Below are 20315 nucleotides of genomic sequence, written 5' to 3'. Positions count from 1 at the left end.
ATAAAATATGTTAGTACATACACAGATGACCGCATTAACCAGGATGACCAGGATTAGCGATTAGTCCTTCAATAACCGCTCTGCTCTCTGTGTGTGCCTATCTCATTAATAAACATCTCACTGGCACAATGGACCTCACTATCCACCCAAAGTCTCTCTCTGGGCAAGGGAGAGAAGAGGGTGGAGAGAGGCAGGGAGAGAGGGGCACCATGGGACAGATATTCAGTCAGTGGGCTTGAGGTTCAAGGAATGTGGCAGCAGATCAGCAGATGCCAACGTGAGCAAAACGTCTGGTGAGTGATCTCTGTGCAAATTTACATAAAACGCACCGCTAGAGTAGACACATCACACACACAGGCATGCACACTCACAAACCTGGAACACTGATGCAAAACTTCTCTCACACAACATGTTCACAATTGGCAGTGAATTATTGTGTATTTGATTTAGGCAGATCATAATTCTATTTCTAATTTCCTCATCAGTCTACTTCCTCTTCAGTAAACCTTTAGAGGCATTAACCATATCTTTAGGCATATTACAGGTGTAGTTTGGTGTTGCCCACCTGTCATGTTGGATGCTAGTCACAAGGGGGCGTTGCTCTTCCAGGTTCACCCAGACGGGGAGATGGGTGTCACCTCAGGCCGGAAATGAGTCGTCGCCGGCGCTTCGGAAATCAGGAAAACCGCTGGATAGTGTTTGGCCTGTGGAAGTGAGTGTGCTAAATTAGCCGATGCGCTAATGAACGTTGATGATATTAAAACATATTTTCACCTTTTAAAATACCAGAAAGAACAGGTGTTGACGTTAACCTGAACCAGCACAAACAAGTAGTGCAATGTTACATATAATTAGCCACATATTTACAATAAAACTGAATCTTTACCAGTAGATTCACTTAACGCTAATGTTAGCATTGCAAGCTGTCATAGGCTTTATCTAACTTTGTCCTCTCATGGCAGCTTAAGTGGTCGATACAATTTGATGAACATTTACAGCTATTAAATATAATAAAGTTAGCTAAATCACATTTTCCAAAGTTAGCATTCGCCTATGCTATGAGCTAAGTATACTAATGCTAGCTAGCTAACTGTTTGTTTAACGAGAAATCCCTGCCTGTGTCTATCCAAGCAACGTTAGTTACTGTCAACGCCCATTTTACTCACCACGAACTGAACATCATTAAAATCCTTAAAATGTGCGGCATACGTAAAGTTAACGTCAGCAAACTTGACCAAAGTTCAGTAATGACAGGACACCGTACATTTAGTTGTCGTTACTGTTCCTGTAGCTACAGCCTGTGAATCTGTGACAGCTCACCACTGGACACAGTCACTGCTTCATCATGTTTGAACACATGTAGTCCAGACGCCCTGTAATGGATCTGCCCCTACATGTTGTTTACTGAATACATATTGGAAAGATAAGCAGCTTATCACCCGTACACGTGGTCAGATATCTGACCAGATAAATTGGTAAATATTAAACTTTATGATGGTACTGTTTGTATTTTTTAAAGATGTTTAATACCAAATATTTAATGTAACCACTGCGGTTTAATTTCATGTTTCTATGACTTGTTTATGTCTGGGTCTGATGAATCCTCAGAATCCAAATTGAGATTATGGAAAGAAAGACACAGGTGATTTAATATCTTTAGAAGACTGGAGTGAGGCATGTAGGAAAGCTCAGACACAGACAGTCAACAGTAAAAACTTATTCAGTATAAATGGCTGATGCGTACATACATAACTCATGTTAAACTGCGTACGTTTAATGATTATAATCCTGATACCTGTATCAAGTGCAATGAGTTAAGAGGGACATCGACCTTATGATTTAGGTATATACCAACCCTCATTTTCTAAAACAAAGAGATTAGATTCATGGACATGTGTATATTACACGCTTAATGTATAATTGCTCTTAATTGGAGGAATGTAAATGGGCACAACATATTTTGTTAGACGTTTAACAAAATGTTTTTGACAATATTTGGAGACCCTTTTTGTACTTTTTAAGGCATAATGTTAATGTTGGTAACAAGGAACAAGCTCTAAGGGAGTGAGGTTGTAATTTGATTTTGTTCTCTGATCTAAGAAACACCCTTTATGTATTTATTTAGTGAATTATTTTATCTATGTATTTCATGTGTATGTATGTGTATGTATTTTTTTTTTTTTTTTTTATCATTGTCTAATTTGAATTATTCAGTTTGTTATGTCTGTTGATAGGGGCCGGGTAATGGGTGGGAAGGCAAGGTGAAAAATGTTTGCTGTCTTCTATATAATTGCATTGTATAATTTCATGTGATCTGCAAACGTAACACCAATAAATATAGTGTTCAAATTTTTTATACCATTGCTCTCCTCATTATAATAGAGCTGGACTACAGTGAATATTATTGATGTGTGAAATCAGAAAACATTTGATCATTTTTGTGACATAGCCTTCAATTTCTAAAGAACTTGAAGTAATGCTGATTCTTAAGCAGGGTTAATGTTGTTTTGTACGGAAGCCCTTAGCGGACATGCATGTGTTCCCGTGATTCTTGTTGTTTTCTCGAGATCTTGACTAATTTTTCCCCTTATCTTTGGATAACAAAGCTGTTCATTATATATCCTAAATTATGCTGGACTTTCAAAAGAGTTAGCCATCCAGACATGTGAATTGCTACTCACATATGAAATTCCATCAGCAATGAAAGAATGAAGGTAAATTATAAGTGACATGAAATCATAGAACCAGTATTTTGTTGACTTTATCTATGGATGGGACTTCCTGTTTTGTGTAGCCTTTTTCCAACAGTTGGTGGCAGCAGTGAGTCAGGAGAGGCCGATGGGGAATTGATGAGGAAAACTGTGTGCAATTTTCTGAGCTCATCATCATGCCTAAAGCCAAATTAATTAAAATAATATAATTATTTAGAACAATGTATCATAATTGGTCTGAATGCATCGTCACATTTTGTCCCGCCTGTTGTGAAGTCTAAACGTGGTGCTTCTCGGTGGACCTCTTAGCATGCTAAGGCCTTTAACTCCAACGGTCTCTTAACCCCTCTAAGCCACCAGATCCCTGAGTCTTTTATGAGACAGTAGTTCTGTCGTTCTCCTTTGCCTCGTGCTGCTGCCATCTCTTTATCTGTTCAGCCACTATTAGATGGCTGTTAGCGTGGGACCCTTTTTGAATGGGATAATACCATCTTAGGTATGTTGAGCTAATGATGCCTAAGCTAACCTTAAACAAAGCGGTTTGGGAGGTTGTTATTTCAAGATATATTGGAAATCATTTGCAGAGCTTTGCAAACTATTAACATGCCACATGGGAGCTGCATTTTTGGGGATGGGGGCTGTTTGGTAGGAATAGTGGGCTGTGGGTGTTTGTGCACAGGGGTCCATTGTTTCACACTCCCTCCATCTTTGTAATTTGCAAATCTTTTTGATGCAACATTTCAAAGAAAATGCCAAATTGTGAATAAAAAAGCATCTTAGCATAATACAGGCTTTGTTTACACTCTTTGTTACACTTGACCCTTATCGACCTGTACATGTCTTCACTTTAAAAAGCTTCATGCGGCTGCCAACAAAAGCTGGCGGGCCTTTCACCATCCCACACACATCAGACTCGACATACACAAATAGATCTCTGTGTCCGCCATGAGTGATATGTTTGACGAGGACGTAGGCCACAGGGTCGGTTCTGAAGCTGGTTTTGGCTTGAGTGCATACAAGAGTCAGCTGATTAGCGGACAGCCAAAGCAGCTAGCCTTAACACTAATTAGCTTCTGGGATTTTGCCCTTAGCAGACTAATTCATCCTAACTCCTCCCTCAGGTGGACAACAGTTCACACTCCCAACGCTCCCAACAGAGTCACTTAATAAAATTACAGTTTGCATGTAAAGTGCAGACAGTCATTCTCAGGCCTCAGCATTAGCTTCATTTGCTCATAATGAACATAAAGACTTTCAGCATTATTGATAATTATTTACTCATTACCTCTTATAGCTTCCAACAGTGATATCTCATTAAACGCATTCAAAGGTGCTTTATTGCACGCTTGCCAAGTGTCAGAGGGCTGTGCTGATGTGGTGGCAGTTATAGTAGATCTAATTGCCTCAGTCCTGGACACTATTTTTAGATGCTCACTAATCAGCAAGAAAGGTCTGAGCGATAGTCACGGTTGGACAGATGGGAACCCATTAGATCAGCTTTACGGGCCCTGTGCTCTGCTTGGACACAATTAGCAAAGCATGTCCCACAACCTTAAACCAGCTTACAACCAGAGGAAGCGCAGGCTGGCCGACGCTTACAGCCCAGGAAGTGTTCGTCATCGTCAATACTGAGGTCTGTCTGTCTTTTACACACCTGTCGCTCATAAGGATGCGTTACTGTGTGCTGTATGCATCAGTTTTTTTACCTTGTTGTCAGCGGGACACTTTCTCTTGCTATTGTGTTGATTGATATTTAAAACAGCCGACACAAGTGTAATTTAAAACAGGTCTAAACGGTTTATCTGATTAGTTTAGAATAACTTGTGAAAACTACATTAACATGCATGAAATATAAAGTGTGGCAACACATTTCAGAACAACATTAAGCTAATACTATGTTTCAGCTAAAACATTATGCAGCAATGACGAACAATTATCGCAACAAATGTACATCAAACAGCCTGATATAGCAAACAAAGCAACATGAGCATGTGGAGAAAATAATTCAATCAATAATCTACAGCTGTCAGTCACTATACATGTTTACAGGGAGGATAAGATAAGATAAATACAGTATGTTATATTACAGTATGTATATGTATGATATTGAAAGTCAACAACATATTACAGCAGCAAGAACAGCATATCAGATGTAATAAGGTGTTGTATGGTATAGAATGTACAGTATAATATGAACATATAGATACTAGAATATAGTACTACATAACAGTAACTAGTGATACTAATATAGTGCAGTATAATATGGAGGTAAGTAGTCATATGAAGACATAACAGACAAGATAGAACTTCCCGAAGGAAATTATAGGGCCAGATATCTCCAAAAATACAGGACAAAATCAGACAAATACAAAAAACAATAATATTAAGAAAATATAAAGTGTATGGTTTAATGCAAACCAGGGGTGAATGTGCTTTTTCAACACTCGCCCCCAAATTATGGAATTTCTGCTTATTTTCGCATTGTGCAGCACTTTGGTAAACTTTGATGTTTTTTAAAATGTGCTCTATAAATAAAGTGGATTGGACTGGATATAAATATGGCCCCTGATAGAAAAGTATTATTGCACATAGTGAACATCATATAGTTTATTACATATATTATTGCACGATATCAGAAGCTAGTTCTTATAAAACAGTTGTACATGATGATGGAAATGAAAAGCTCAATTTTTCCTGTTGCTGACCAGGGAGGAGTTATACACTCTGATGGCCACAGGGAAAAAAGACTTCCTGTGGTCTCAGTCTACCGCTGAAGGTGCTCTGGTAGGACTCCAGTGTGGCGTGCAGGGGGGTGAGAGCTGTTTCCTCAGCATCCTTCTTTCAGACACTTCCACTAGAGACTCACAGGTAACTGAAAGTATGAAAAATAAGTGACATTTTATTACATTGAGTGTGTATGCAGAATAACATTAGTAAAAAAAAATACCAGAAAACCTCTTCATCGCTCAAACATAAAAACATCCTGCCAAAGCTTTCCGTTTCCTAAAAGCAGGTGTAACACTTATTTCAAATGCTTGAATGATTGCTCCATCGCACAGTTTGAATACTCTTCAGAAGCAGCCAAGAAGTATGATAAGGTCGTGGGATGCTGTATTATGATTGATGGGACACAGGTCTGAAACAGTGAACCGATCCATTAGGTACCAAACAACCACTTCATTACAATTGTTTTAGAGACCATGAAAGTTAGAGATGCATTCACTGCAAAGTAGCCCGTAATGCCTTCATGGAAACACATGATTTTAAAGCTAAGTAATGTAAGTTTCACCACCATCCATTAGTTGTTGTATTTGTATTTTGTATTTGGTTTGTAGGCTTTCAGGTCATGTTTTTCACTGTTCTCCCTCTAATTGCATCTAAAAGCCTTGATTGGGATGTAATTTCATTAAACCCAGCTTTTGGTCGACTCGGTCAAAGGTTGAGAGCCGCGCATTTGTCTTGCCATTGTCTTGGTGCCAAGGGTCTCAGCTTTGCAGGCCAGTGAGAGTGGCTGCTGACTAACTAATCCTCTTTGCACTCCTCACTCCTGCAGCTCCGCACCTCCTCGGCTATAGTTGACTTTCTTTTTAAAACAGTCCAGGTGGTGATGACCTACAATCCAGCCACGACGACTCCATGCTTTCTTGGCTGGAATCTTTATCCCCATCTGCTTTTTATTTTTTGGACTACTTCACGTTTCATTTTCCCTTCTCATGGATTCTGCCTTATCATTAGATCCCAGTACGATTGCAGTGTGATGGAAAACGTGGATTACGAGGGGGCGGCCGAATGTGTCCTACGGCAAAAAGTGGACATGAGGAGAGGATACGAAATATGTACAACAATACAGGTCAGTTTCGGAGCTGTGCACAATGCTTGTTAGTGAGATACGTGCGTTTGAGGATGAGCCTGATGAAGGCCACAAGCTGGAACAATTATCTTTATTCTACTTTGACTTCTTAAGGCTTTATCCCCTCTCCATGTTTTGCCACAAATCCTTAATCTGCCTTTAGCTTAAATGCAAATAGTGCATGTATTTATCTTGTATTGTGATAGATTTAACGTGAGTGTTGTGATTGTAATAAGAAGTGTTTTAACCAGTGTTTGCTCTGCGGAAACATTAACTTAGAGTGAGTCTGGGCTGTGAGTGGGTGGGTCTGCAGCATGGAGAGCCAGAAGGACCTGGAGGAGTTTAACGCATTAACCAGCTCAGGTCTAAATCTGTCCACCAGATAATTTGTTGGAAAGCTGCCTTTCTTCTGGCACACACTGTGTCAACACGTGGAGCCTAGCAGGTGGCTCGTTCCAACGTACAGGCTGTGTGCAGGGCAAATAGTGCTCTCCACATAAATCACAATGTTTTAACATTAATTTGACATGATAGAATTATTTCGAGCAAGTGTAGACAAATTACCTGTGGGGCAAAAGTAGCAGGTTATTTCAGGGGGCCACAAAGGCTATAAAACAAGTTTCTCTTGATTTAGCATTTAAAATTAATATACACTACAGAAGACAGAGACAATATGGAAGATGAGAGATGATGCAGTGGTTATTACTGTGAACACAGACACACTTTTATCTCAAATCAAATAGTGATATGAACCAAAGTTTCAAAGCTTTTTTAATGGGATCATAAAACTTTATAAAGTATGTCATAAAAAATTTATTTTCCAAAAAAGCTGGGTTGAAGCTAAAAAAGCTTGTTCTGCAAAGTAAATTGAATTTAATAGGGCCTACTTAACACTGATGGAGAGTCATGTTTAGATGAGACCTGAAGCTGTGATATGCAGCTCATGTTTTCACATGTTCATGTGGCATATCTGAAGGCACAGTCTAGCAACTTCGAATTGCATTTCCATAAAGTTGGGGGACTCACAGAAGACATTGTAAAGAACGATTGATCAAAGTTGAAGCAGTAGAGGCAGAGATTTCCTGACTTTGAGTTATTACTAGGGCTGCATGGTGGTGCAGTGGCTAGCGTTGTCGCCTCACAGCTCTAGAAGGTTCCTTGTACGCATCCTGGTTTGAATGAAGTGGGCCTTTCCGTGTGGAGTTTGCATGTTCTCCCCGTGCATGCGTGGGTTCCCTCCAGGTACTCTGACTTCCTCCCACAGTCCAAAGACATGCTCGTTAGGTTAATTGGTGTCTCTAAAATTGTCTGTAGGTGTAAATGTGAGCGTGAAAGGTTGTCTCTATGTGTCAGCTCTGTGATTGACTGATCAGTCCAGTTTCGCCCAATGACAGCTGAGATAGACTCCAGCCCCCCTGCGACCCTGAACAGGATAAGCGGTAGATAATGGAGTTTCTACTAAGGGTTATGTTCCATCAATACTTGATCCTACATTTCCCATAATGCAACTCAAACGCGTCATTTATTAGACCCTCCACAACACCCACGTGCTTTAAGTCTAACACCTCAACTTTGTGAGGCCTTCTGTTTTTATCTGGGTTGTTTTCTTGGTCCCACAGAGTCAGAGGCTCAAAGTTTACTTTGCTTAAGTCTAAACTAAATTTTTTAACTGCCCCTTTAAGAGTGACTGTTCATTATGTTTGCAGTGAGAGAAAAACAAATGATGTCCTGAAGCAGCTCTGACTCACCACTAACCAGCATCTTTTCCCTTTTTTTCACCACAAAAAAAACATCTCCAGGCTGCCGCCTCCTCCTGATCTGACCCCAGCAGATGAGGTACATTGAGGTCATCACCATGGTGACCTTTTCTGAGACAACGCAGGTCTCCCCTATGGAGCTCCGCGAGCCTCCCTGCCAGATGGCGACCCTGTCCCCAGGGCTCCGGCGGAAAAAGATGATGTGGCGGAACGCTGTCAAACACATCATGATCCAGCAGGAGCTCAGCGCTCAGGTGATTGATTACACCACAGTATCAAGCAGGCTTGTTGAATCCAGATGGAAGTTATTATTTTGTTCATAATCCCTTATAAGATTATTGGAACTGTGTGTGCTGGAACAGGTAACTTATCCTCTGATTATGGGCCAGTTTAAAATAAAACAAAGAAATCACTTCAAAGGGTCTCTCACAAATCAGTGTACAAAATAACAAGTCAGGTTTTCCACCACATAGCAATTATGATGAATACAGTTCATCATAGAGAAGAGGAACAGGATAAGTGCTCGATGTTCTAGTAAATGCATCTGATTTTGTTTTGTGTTTGTCAGGTGGGTGTTGAGCCAGCACGTAAGATCTGTGTGACAGATGCCTACATGGAGGAAATCAACAAACAAATCCGCCACAAGGCCTCACGCGGGGTCACAAAACGCCGCTCCTCCTCATTCAGGGTCCACTCATCCCAGTCCAGGGGCTCCACCAGCACACACACCAGTGTCAGGGCTTCTTTTAATGACTATGTCAGCGATGCAGACTTCTTCGTGCACTGGGGCCACACAATTCGTGGAGTCTACATACCCACCCTGAGGCACACCTTCAAGTCTCGTGACCTGGAGAAACTCTACCAGCAACACTACTCCCACCAACGACGCAACTCTCTGGCCATCACTAATGTTATCGACGCGGTGGCAAAGCTACATGTATTGGTTCTGTACCTGGGCCTGGCACCTGAGGATGTCACTGATACTCTGCGCGGCTGCCTGACAGGAATATTCATGGTGTTAGCTATAGTGCTGTGCATCATGGTGCTAACCTGTAAAGACTCCATGTCGCCAAGGTGGCTTCACTTTGCCGGCCTAGCTAGCTGGCTGTCGCAGACGACACAGGTGCTGGGAGGACTGGTGTATGGACTGGAAAAAGACCCATCGTGGTTTGTTTTGTTCACTTTGTTCGCCACATACACGCTGCTGCCATTACCTCTGCTGTGGGCCATATGCGCCGGCTCCCTCACCTCAGTACTGCACCTACTAGTGGAGATAGTGCGTTACTACAATGACGCCCTGCTTTTGAGAAAGGTAAGAAATTTAGTCAAATATATTTTTACAAACATTACCCAAACACCCTCTTAACAATACCGACATGTTAGCAAGTTATTGCAGCTAATATTCTCTGTTTAAAATGACAACAGACCTGAAAATGGGGGGAAATAACAGCAAAAGTGACGGAGGACATTTCCTTAAAATATCGCGATTACCCTCCGTACGTCTGTGGAGACAAAAGCAATCGATCTCAGATTAAGATTAAGACTACTTTGCCGATCACAGATCAACTGTAGTGAAATTTAAATCAAACAATCAAGAATAAAGTTAGCATCAACAACAATTTTATGATTCCAGTTAGTTCCTATCTTTTTAGCCTCATCACAGATTTTATCATCATTACAGACCAAGAATTTACTTGATACTTGAATTCCTTTGATCTTCTAACAGACTATGAGTGTATTATCTCTTAACTTGTCACATATCTAGACTACATTCCCCAAAGTGTAAAAGTTTTCTCTTTAGTGCTAAATCATACAGTATAAGGCAGAACAAGCCATGTTTAGTGTACTGCGCTTGTAAGAGATACAAAGGGTACTCTAAGCCTGTGTTTTATACTGATTGATTGCAACAGAAGGCTTTTAATGTTTCATATTATTACAACAGACTTATTAATATCCCTCAACTTAATCAAAAGATAAAGATGTAATTTCCTATTTCTTATCTTCTTTTCAGCCCACATGCGTGGGTTTTCCCTGATTGAGATAAATTGTATGAAAAGGAAATCTTTTTCGGATGCAGGTGTTTGCCAAAGGCCTGCTGTACCTGGGTATGAACACAGCTGGCTTGTTCATCCATTACCTGACAGACTACGCCCAGAGACAAGTTTTCCTGGAGACTCGGCGCTGCATAGAGGGTCGAGTCAAGCTAGAACAAGAAAATCAAAGACAGGTACAGTGACTGCTGCCATGATGTGCTATAGGTTGCATTTTGAGCAATCTGAAGACAGGGACAAATTTTATATGACCACCGTTGACTGTAAGCACTGTTTTCCAAACCTTGGTAGGCAGCCCCTATCAACTTTAATCATTTAAGCACAAACAATGCAGAATAACTAGACACAACACTGTCAAGTACAGTTTATTATTTTCTAACACAGGAGCGCCTGGTGCTGTCCATCCTGCCTCGCTTTGTTGCCTTGGAGATGATTGCTGACATGAGCTCTTTGGAAGATGAACTTAATCCTCAGGAGTTTCACAAGATCTATATCCACCAGTACAAAGACGTCAGGTAAACCCTCACACATACATCACGTTAATATTTTATTATTAACAGGGCTTCAATCAAAGATTTTTAGGGATACTTTTTCAGTGAATGGCTTTTATTTTTGTGTTGTTTATGATTTTTTTTAGGACTTGATGGCATCCTTTTCAAATTGGAAACCCTTTGAATTCGGTCTAGAATTTGTATAATATGTATAATTCTTACACAACGTCCTCTCTTCTCTTTTCAGCATCCTTTTTGCAGACATAAAGGGCTTCACTCTGTTATCCATGAACCTGTCGGCTCAGGATCTGGTCCGAACACTCAACGAGCTCTTTGGACGCTTTGACCGACTGGCAGAGGTGAGAATTTAGAGCTCTTTTGTTTCTAATGAATATACCTACTAATATATTTATTATATGTTAGTAGTCTTTTCTTATTGCCTCTTTCTGATGCCTTGGTGTCTTTATCATCACAGGAACACAACTGCATGCGGATAAAGATACTTGGAGACTGTTACTACTGTGTGTCAGGGGTCCCCGAGCCACAGCGTGCCCATGCCCGCCAGTGTGTTGAGCTGGGCCTGGCCATGATTAATACCATACAGTAAGTCTTAGTCAGTATAAAGTGGACGAGTCGAGTTCATGTATTTTTTCTGTTGTTTCCTGAATTTTGAGTAAAGTGTCCAAGCTCACTGTTAAAGATGATAATAAATGAGCCTCATTAGTTTAGCGTTTTACTTTACGTCCCACCTCCTCCAGGTTTGTGCGACAGCAGCTGAAGTTTGACATGGACATGAGAATTGGGATCCACTCGGGCTCTGTGCTTTGTGGGGTCCTGGGTCTGCAGAAATGGCAGTTTGACGTCTGGTCCTGGGATGTGGGCATTGCCAACATGCTGGAGGCGGGAGGCATACCAGGGTGAATGATCTCTACTAGTGCTTACCAACAGCAGAGTAACACATTATATCTCTCTGTCATTTAAAAAACGAAATACAGTTACCCTCCGATCTATCAGGATTGCAAAGCATGTCTTTGTATGACACTAAAAATGTCCCCGCTTTTATTTTCTCTCACCCAGACGAATCCACATCTCAAGGGCCACTCTGGACTGTCTACAAGGCACCTACAAGACAGAAGCCGGTCATGGGCGCGACAGGAACGAGTTTCTGCTCAAGCACAACATCGACACATTCCTGATCTGCCCTCAGGGGGAAAGCAACAAGGTTAACCATGCCGAGCCCCCCAAAGTCCTGAAAACAAATAGATCCTGGAACCAAGAGATGCCCTTTGGGAACGCCATTGACATGAACAGTGTAAGTGAACATTGGAAGTAAAGCTTTCTTTTGTAAGCCCAAAAAGGTTCTAACACGTATGGTACAAGCCATATCTGAGGTTATTTAACCACAAAAGAGAAAGTTCACCTGCACCATTCTGTGTCATTCCACTCCTTTTTCTGGTGTTGCAGATCCTGGCCTCATTTACAAACGGCTCGCTGCCCAACATATGGCAGTCCTCCTCCAAGGAGATCAACAGACGCATCAAACAAGCCATTGAGATTCAAAGCAGTGAGCGCATGCACAGGGAGCACATCACTCCACTGACCCTGGTGTTCAAAGACATGCACATTGAGGACAAGGTAAGATGTTTGTTCAGAGGATACTGAACAGGAGAGAAGAAGTTACTGCTGGATAGTACATGATGTTGACTCACTGTTATCTTCTTTTTATCTTGTTTTTATGGTCCAGTTCTCACAGATGAGAGATGAAATGTTCAACTCCAACCTGGTCTGCTCCTTCATCATGCTCCTCTTCCTCATGGCTTCCCAGGCCCTTATTCCTGCACCCAGGTAGAAATAAACAATCAGCTCTGCCCAAATAAAGCTAAAACTGTTACTTAATTTAATTTGTATCGCTTTATTTAAAGACACTAAATGGTATTCAATTTTGCTTGTATTGCCAGTTAGCTATTTGTAACTGACAATATTAGCTTACTGACAATATTAGCTTACAAGCACATGTTGGATTTACCCTTAGACTTTATATAATAAGTAGATGTAGACATGAATTACACAACTACAGCTTGAAGCTCAAGTTTGGCATCCTTGCCATATTGATTTTTGGTGCCATCAGTGACCATATTTAGGCGAGAGGGTGGAACTGGAGAGGAGCGAGGGGTTAGCTAACACTTAGCTATCAGCTAACTTTGGTACTAGCTTGTTTAGCTAGGTGTTTCTGCAATTAATGACAACTTTGGTATAATTTTACCTGCTTATTTTATCTAAAAAACTAAAAGGCTCTAACAACAATATACTTAAAAGAATAAATGAACAGCTGACTCCTTAGAGTATCTTTTACTACAACAGAATGCTGAATGAGGCATTTTTCAAGTCGCTGTTGTAGCTACTTCACACGGTAGCCTGGCCTATCATCTACTTTTGTCTAAATGGGTCGATGATTTACTAAATGAACATCCTGATATAGTGAATAAGACATGAAACTAGCCAATGAGACCATTAAGTAATTAGGAAAGTGTTTATTGAGGTAATCAATCAAGTGAGAAGAAAGGTCCTTTTCTCAGACGTCTTTATAATCTGACATCAATACAAATACTGCTGGTTAGAGTAAAAAATAAGGTCCCTACCTACACTTATTTTATACTATCTAATGTTCTCCTCTTGGCTCGTGGATAAGCATCTATACTAATTTACTCTATTCCTTCCTCTGCCTCTCATCCTCCTCCCGTCTTCCCTCTCTGCAGGCTTTTCCCAGCCGTCCTCCAGTTCTCCGTTGTCCTGCTCGCCTACATGCTGCTGCTGTTGCTGGCCCTGGCTGAAGAATTTAAATGGGCTCCTTTAGCGCTGCAGCAATTCTGCTGCTGGATCCATGAAAACAACAGTGCCCGTAACCTCCTAACCCTCACCGCCATCATCATCAACTTTGGCCTGGTGTCTATTGACATGGTGAGAGTCTAAACAACACAGGCCGTGACCTATACACATGAAAATATTGATTAAGTTTCCTTGCCACAATTTTCCTTTTTGTACTATTTGTGAATGCTCTTTAGAGGTGGAGAATTTTCCATGTAGAACATGCACCTTAGTTAATCCAGTCATCTGTTTTATTGTGACACTCTTCCCTTTAGTCTTTTGGTAATAGGTTTTATGTGATTTGTATATTTTTGCTGTGCCCAGGTGTGGTGCATCCTCACAGACACAGGAGAGGCTGATTTAATGGACAGAACCAACACAGCCTCGCGTCCTCTCACCGTCTGCTCTCACCCCGAGGTAAGGAGCGGTTTAAATGTGTCCTTTAACAAGATACAACATAAATATCTGATATTGCAAACATTTCATAACTGAATAAAATATTGCTCTCAAACGTTTTGGACTTTATCGCGCCTAACTTGTATTTTTAACTTCAATAAGTGATGAAAATACATCCGTCTTCCCTCCCTCTGTCTCCTCAGGTGTTTGTATTGAGCGGTGTAATCGCCATGGTAACCTGTGCCGTGTTCCTGCGTCTGAACTCTCTGCTGAAGCTGGCGGTGTTGCTGCTGGCGGTGGCTGTCTACTCCTACCTCATCCATGTAGCCTTCCTCTCACTCATGCGCCATGACGTGCCGCACGGGTCAGTGTCAGCTCAGGACGTGGTCACAAAACACTGTGACGTTGTAGTTTCCCTTTGTTGAGTTTGATAACTCTTTTTAACTTTTGATTTTGTTCTATATTCCTCCACTGTTCATTAACTTTGGCACAGGTCTCACTATGCCAGAAGAAAAGGGATTTCCATCCTTCTCATGGTCATGTTTATTGTTGCTGTCTTCTACAATGGGCGGCAGGTACTGAAGTTTCCCCAGTTATGCTGCTGTTTAGTTTACTTTACTATTTTTCATTACTATTCATAGTTAAATTGTATATTTTACTGAGACCAAATCAGTTTCCAAACATGAGAAGATGGTAAAGTAGTGTGTGTCAGTGTGACCCCTAACCTGTCCTCTACTTTCCAGTGGGAGGCCACTGCCAGATTGGACTTCCTGTGGCGTCTGCAGGCCCAACAGGAAGTGGAGGACATGAGGGAATTGCGGGAACACAACGAGTGTCTGTTACACAACATCCTGCCTATGCATGTGGCGCGACATTTTCTGGACCGGAGCAAGAACGATGAGGTGAAGAAAACATGACTCCTGACTGTGTTTGCATATTTCCACACTGTGTTATGTCAAAGGATTTGGCTTTTGTTGCTTTTTTATGAGGGAAGCACGGAAATAAAGGGAGAATAACCCAAGTGTCTTTTTTGTATACACTATATTTTGTTTGGTATTTTTTAAAAAGCTCAAGACCCAACATCATGACTAAAACAATATTGGTAAAATAGTTTGGGCCTTTATAAAAGAAGATGAGCAACTTAATTTGAACTTCAAACGTGTGTATGGATATTTCAATTCTATACAATCGTCTGTTATTAATTTTTATTGGTCTGCTTAACTTTAGTAACAGCTGACCTCATAACTAAATGTTGTATTGAAAATAACTGTGTTTTTACCAGCCTGACAAAGAGGTTTTACGACATCATTTTCATTGCAGGAGCTTTACTCGCAGTCCTATGATGAAGTCGGTGTCATGTTTGCCTCCATCGCCGGCTTCAACGAGTACTTTGAGCAAAAAGAGATCAAGCACGAGGGAGTGGACTGCCTCCGCCTGCTGAATGAGATTATCGCTGGCTTTGATGAGGTGAGTATGGGACTGGAAATCAAAGTGTTTCCTGTACAGTACACCCAAATTACTGGTTGACCCTTGACCATGTAACAAAGTATTGTGCTACCTTTGAAAGGTAATTAGTAGTTTTGGGAAAGCAGTATAGTATACGTTTAGCTTGTAAGAGCTGTAAAAATGAATCCACTTTTCAAATAAATAAATGCCTTTATCTGCACCTGATATTCCCCTTGCCGTTTAGCCGATAGAATTCTGCGCTATTGATGTGTAATATCTCGAAATGTTTCTTCCACCCAGCTGTTGGAGGAGTCGTACTTCCACTTCGTAGAGAAGATAAAGACCATCGGGAGCTGCTACATGGCCGCCTCCGGCTTGGCTCCAGACAGACAGGTGGGATCATGATTCAGCTGTTATTTAGTTTTGAGCACATATTCCCTTCCATCATCCATATCTAAGCATCCATCTCTCTGCCTGTCTCTCTCTCAGGGATCTATGAATGAATGGAACCACCTGAGCGAGCTGGTTTTGTTTGCCTTGGCAATGCAGGAGACGCTGAGAGAAATTAACAGGCTGTCTGCCAAAAACTTTCATCTGCGTGTGGGTGAGTGCCAAAGTGGCTGGCCTTCTACACTCACACACACACAAACAAAAAACAATGGACTCAAGCATTGTTTGGTGTTGTATGGGCTTAATACTAATAATCGTTTTGGTATAAAGTGGATTATTTTTCTGGTTTGCAATGTTACAGGTATCGCCCACGGTCCGGTGGTGGCAGGGGTGATCGGTGCCACCAAGCCGCAGTACGACATCTGGGGGTCGACGGTGAACCTGGCCAGCCGCATGGACAGCACAGGCGTGAGCGGACGTATTCAGGTACCCGAGGCCACGCGCAAGATCCTGGCAGACTGGGGCTTCGTGTTGGAGCTGAGAGGAGAAATCTTTGTCAAAGGGGTGAGTGGCTCAAAAAAATAAGCCTGATGTTGTTGGTCCTGTTGAGGTCATACAGTGTGTTTAATCTACTGTCCTTAAATGTAAGTTTAATATAATGGAGACTCTTTAGGTTGCCCACAGTCTTACTGGATGATCACAATGTTCAGTCATTTTTGGTTGGGTTTGTAGCTCTTACATCAAAGGAAGACATGTGTAGAGATGAAATTAGAATAATGCCTATGTGCAACAGTTGTTTAACATTGGTGTAACATTTAAACACTTGACCTTACTTTCACATACGCTGTGTTTTTAACCACAAAATGTTTAAAAGGACAGAAGTTGGTTCTATGTGGAATCATACAGACTAAATTGCATTTAGCTGCTACAGTTTCCGGTTGCATGCTGGCCCACTGTTACTACTATTACTTCTACGACACTAAAATAAGGCAGAGCCATTATATATCTAAATAACTAGCCTACACCTGTGCTTTTTCTACTATAAAAACAAATGTAATGTTTAAATTGATACTTTAACATATAAGTTCAGGAAAATTTGATGTTAATTATAAAATGTTCTGTTCATTTTAAGCCATCATTTCAAGTGCAGACTGTGTCAAAATGTCTGGAACTTGTCAGGAGTGCATGTGTGAAAGGAGCTTTTGTGACCCAGCATGCATTATTAATGTTAGTAGTTTAACTTGGGATGGTAGCATGCCATTAGAAAAGTAATCTCAACAAATTTAAAGTGTAACTGAGCCAAGTTGCAACCCAGAGATCAGGTTTAATCAATCAGTATGGCTGGTTGACAGCATTAAACATGACAAATAAGCATAAGCCAAAAAGTAATCTCCATTGAGCACAAGAAGCAACCAAAACAAGGGGGACATCTAGTGGAGAAAATGCCCAACAGCAAGTTGTTCTGTAAGGGGACATAATTGATGAAATGTGATGAAATTATTGCTTTTTAAAAGTGCGTAGAGGTCTTGATAGTAAAACATCTCGAGGATGACTAGAAAAGGATAACCTGATTTATGAACTCTGCTGTCATTGCAGGTGAGCGAGAGTCAGGGCAAAGTCCGCACCTACTTCATCAGCACCATGCGCAGCAAGAGAGCCAACATGGGAACAGATGGCCGCACGGGGGGGCGGACAGGAGGACGCATGACGCTCGCAGGGGTGGTGTTTGGTCTCGTCCAGGCCAGAAACAAGGAGAAGATGAGAGAGACCAACGGAGGGTTCAGTCGGACTCCCCGCAAACTGCAGTGCTGAGGGAGGGTGACGTTAAAGGTCACATGACAACAGATAGAGGAGGACACAGACCGGCCATATCGTTTGTTTTTCATATTCTCCTGTGACTAAATTAGCTGCACAAACATTGGAGATATCGCAGCTGTTTCCTCTGTAACCGTTCCTTCCTCTGCTGCCTGTCATCTGACATAGAAGTGGTAAAGGTTCTGGGTTGTATTGTGCTTAACTGACACATAGGGAACTTATCAGTGGGAAGGTTACACATAAAGCAGAATGTTTTAAGGTTTATTTAGACAGGACCTAACTGTCTTACCCGCCTCTTTTACAGTCAGTCTGAATAAGCATACTGAGTTCTGTTTTTTATTGCCATATCTACACTTTGAAAGCACTGTGTTCACTTCATTTTGTACAAAACTAACCCACCAGCATGTCTTTTTTCTTTTTTTTTGCTCGTATAATCCTGCAGCCAATCCTCAGACTGCTAAGCCAAAACACAGAATACCTCAAGCAACCAGCTCGACCTCACTTAGACCAAAGGCCTATACAACACAGACTGTTTTTACTGTGTTATCTTGCATCATTCTCACAATTTTTCACTACAATGTGTATTGTTAGCTGATGCATTATTTCTACTAAGCTACTGTTATGGAACGGTGCTCTATCTCTATCCACTTGATGCTGCAAACAGAAATCGCATTCTTATCAGTCAATTGCTGCTTGGTTTCATTTTGTACCTTCTTTTTCTGTAAATACTTTTCACCTGCAAGTAGCTGTTGGTATTTATTGGCAGCTCACATGTCATCCAAACTCACTGTAATCTTTTTTTTTAGGCACACAATGACTTTCACTTTTGTCACTTAAAAACAGTTAAAAACAGTATTTCCATGGCAGCAGTGGAACTTAATGCCAAAACCATCTCTTTTTTCACTCCTCTTCTTTTACTCTAAAACCAAAGGACACAGAAATATGTATTCTTGTGTGATAATTATGTTATAAGATTTTTGAAGGCCTCCTGTATGTTGTCAATCCTTTCATTGAAGGATGAGTTCTTTGACATCTTGGGAATTTTGTACGTTATGGGGGGAAAAAAAACCCTTCCAAAAACAAAATAACTATAATCTATGATCAAATGTAAAAGAAAACAAATAAAAAATATATTGGATTGGGCTTTAAATAAGGCTGTTCTCAAGAAAGTTTGGTTCTCAGAAAGTAAAATGATAACAGCATAGTGGTTACACTGTTATTTATTTTTCCCAAGTATATTTTGTTTGTTTTTTTCATAATTTTTACAAAAAACATTTGATAGTCTTCATTTGCTGCTAATAAAACCAGTAATGACAACACATGTGAGTGGTATTATTTCCTTTCCTTGAGCATTTAGATGCTTACAAGTAACATTTGTCCCTAATGCAAAGTTTCCACACAATTTGTCTTTACCTACAGCTGGACAATTCTTTATTTTATTGTTATTTTTATAGTTTTGTATTTGTCCGATCAGTCTTGTGAAATAGAGGGTAAGGTCGCCCTCGGAATATCAGAGACAGAGAAGAATAAACTGTATGAATCAATGACTGTATTTATGAATATGTAAAAATGTCCTCCTGCAGAAGCTTTGATAACATGCCAGCAGCCACAAGGAGGTGCTTTCTCCTTCACCTCCTACAGGTTTTCAGAGACAATATTCTTTCAACCCCGGCCAAGCAGATCAGCTACACCACTGAGGCCTTGAATTAAAATACAAAATAGCTCGTTCTTTCAAAACGAAACAAAAATATTTTAAGTATCTGCACGGAATCCGGACAATTTATCTGACGTCGATTAGTTCTGGCTGCGACTCGCGCGGGTATTCTACGGCCGACTGCTCCATCGTCTATTAAGAAAGATGGATCACTCGATAGTTGGAAAAATTGTTCCTTCTCGAAAATTAACCTCCATAACCCAACTAAGATTTCTTGAGGCTGACACTAAATTAACTACACTACAAATCAACTCATATTGATGCATTTACTCTGTGTAAAATATACATTCAAGCCCACTGTATATTACAATATAGGCTTGACGTGCCCACCTGGCCTATAAAGGTGATCATGTTCTGTTTAAATAAGATTGTCTGAAAACAATCTGCTGCATGTCCTTTTCTGTCACATTTATGTCATTCCTTGTTCTGGGAATTTCATTGAGAGTCAAATGTTTCTCAACTCAAGTCTTGGAGTCTTAATTATAAACAACTTTCAAGTCTTAAGTTGAAGAAGTTAAAGGAGGAGTGTAGATTTTGTCAATATTATCATATTCAATTTTTTTTTTTTTTTTTTTACACGTTATCACATCTATGTTGAATATAATTTTTTTAATATCAGATTCAGAATCAGAAAACACGGGCGTTACAGTTGCGCTGACACATAGAAAGCATAGATAAATATATACCATAAAATAGAAGTAAGAAAAAATATCAAATATGTGCATTCTGTACAATAAAATAAGAGATAAAGATAAAGATTAAATGCTGAGAAGTGGATCTATAGTGATTTAAATAATATATATGTATATATAATTAAAACTTTGTTAAC

The 20315-nt window shown here is 40.5% G+C and overlaps 1 protein-coding gene across 1 annotated transcript; it reads left to right on the top strand.

Moving 5' to 3' along the window:
* Positions 1 to 8392: 8392 nt before the first annotated feature.
* Positions 8393 to 17769, top strand: LOC138613003 (adenylate cyclase type 8). Its single transcript, XM_069686562.1, has 20 exons — positions 8393 to 8572; positions 8887 to 9630; positions 10396 to 10545; positions 10754 to 10884; positions 11108 to 11219; positions 11336 to 11463; positions 11619 to 11777; positions 11938 to 12172; positions 12325 to 12495; positions 12605 to 12705; positions 13617 to 13818; positions 14050 to 14142; positions 14325 to 14485; positions 14615 to 14696; positions 14865 to 15023; positions 15442 to 15588; positions 15868 to 15960; positions 16057 to 16171; positions 16319 to 16521; positions 17554 to 17769. Exons 1-20 carry the CDS (start codon positions 8393 to 8395, stop codon positions 17767 to 17769), a joined length of 3582 nt encoding a protein of 1193 aa, XP_069542663.1.
* Positions 17770 to 20315: the final 2546 nt, after the last annotated feature.

This window comes from Semicossyphus pulcher, unplaced genomic scaffold (assembly GCF_022749685.1).
Source record: "Semicossyphus pulcher isolate SPU_LCO1_2020_fin unplaced genomic scaffold, fSemPul1.0.p SCAF_11, whole genome shotgun sequence".
Taxonomy (NCBI): domain Eukaryota; kingdom Metazoa; phylum Chordata; class Actinopteri; order Labriformes; family Labridae; genus Semicossyphus; species Semicossyphus pulcher.
Note: the sequence above shows the minus strand (reverse complement) of the source record. Positions and strands in the feature narration are given on the sequence as shown.

What these genes read in the sequence shown, in the direction of transcription:
- LOC138613003 (XM_069686562.1), top strand. Translation starts at nt 8,393, where the DNA reads ATGAGGTACATTGAGGTCATCACCATGGTGACCTTTTCTGAGACAACG. An exon ending in AGCAGGAGCTCAGCGCTCAG is followed by an intron (nt 8,573 to 8,886) that starts GTGATTGATTAC and finishes TGTGTTTGTCAG; the next exon opens with GTGGGTGTTGAGCCAGCACG. An exon ending in GCCATGATTAATACCATACA is followed by an intron (nt 11,464 to 11,618) that starts GTAAGTCTTAGT and finishes CACCTCCTCCAG; the next exon opens with GTTTGTGCGACAGCAGCTGA.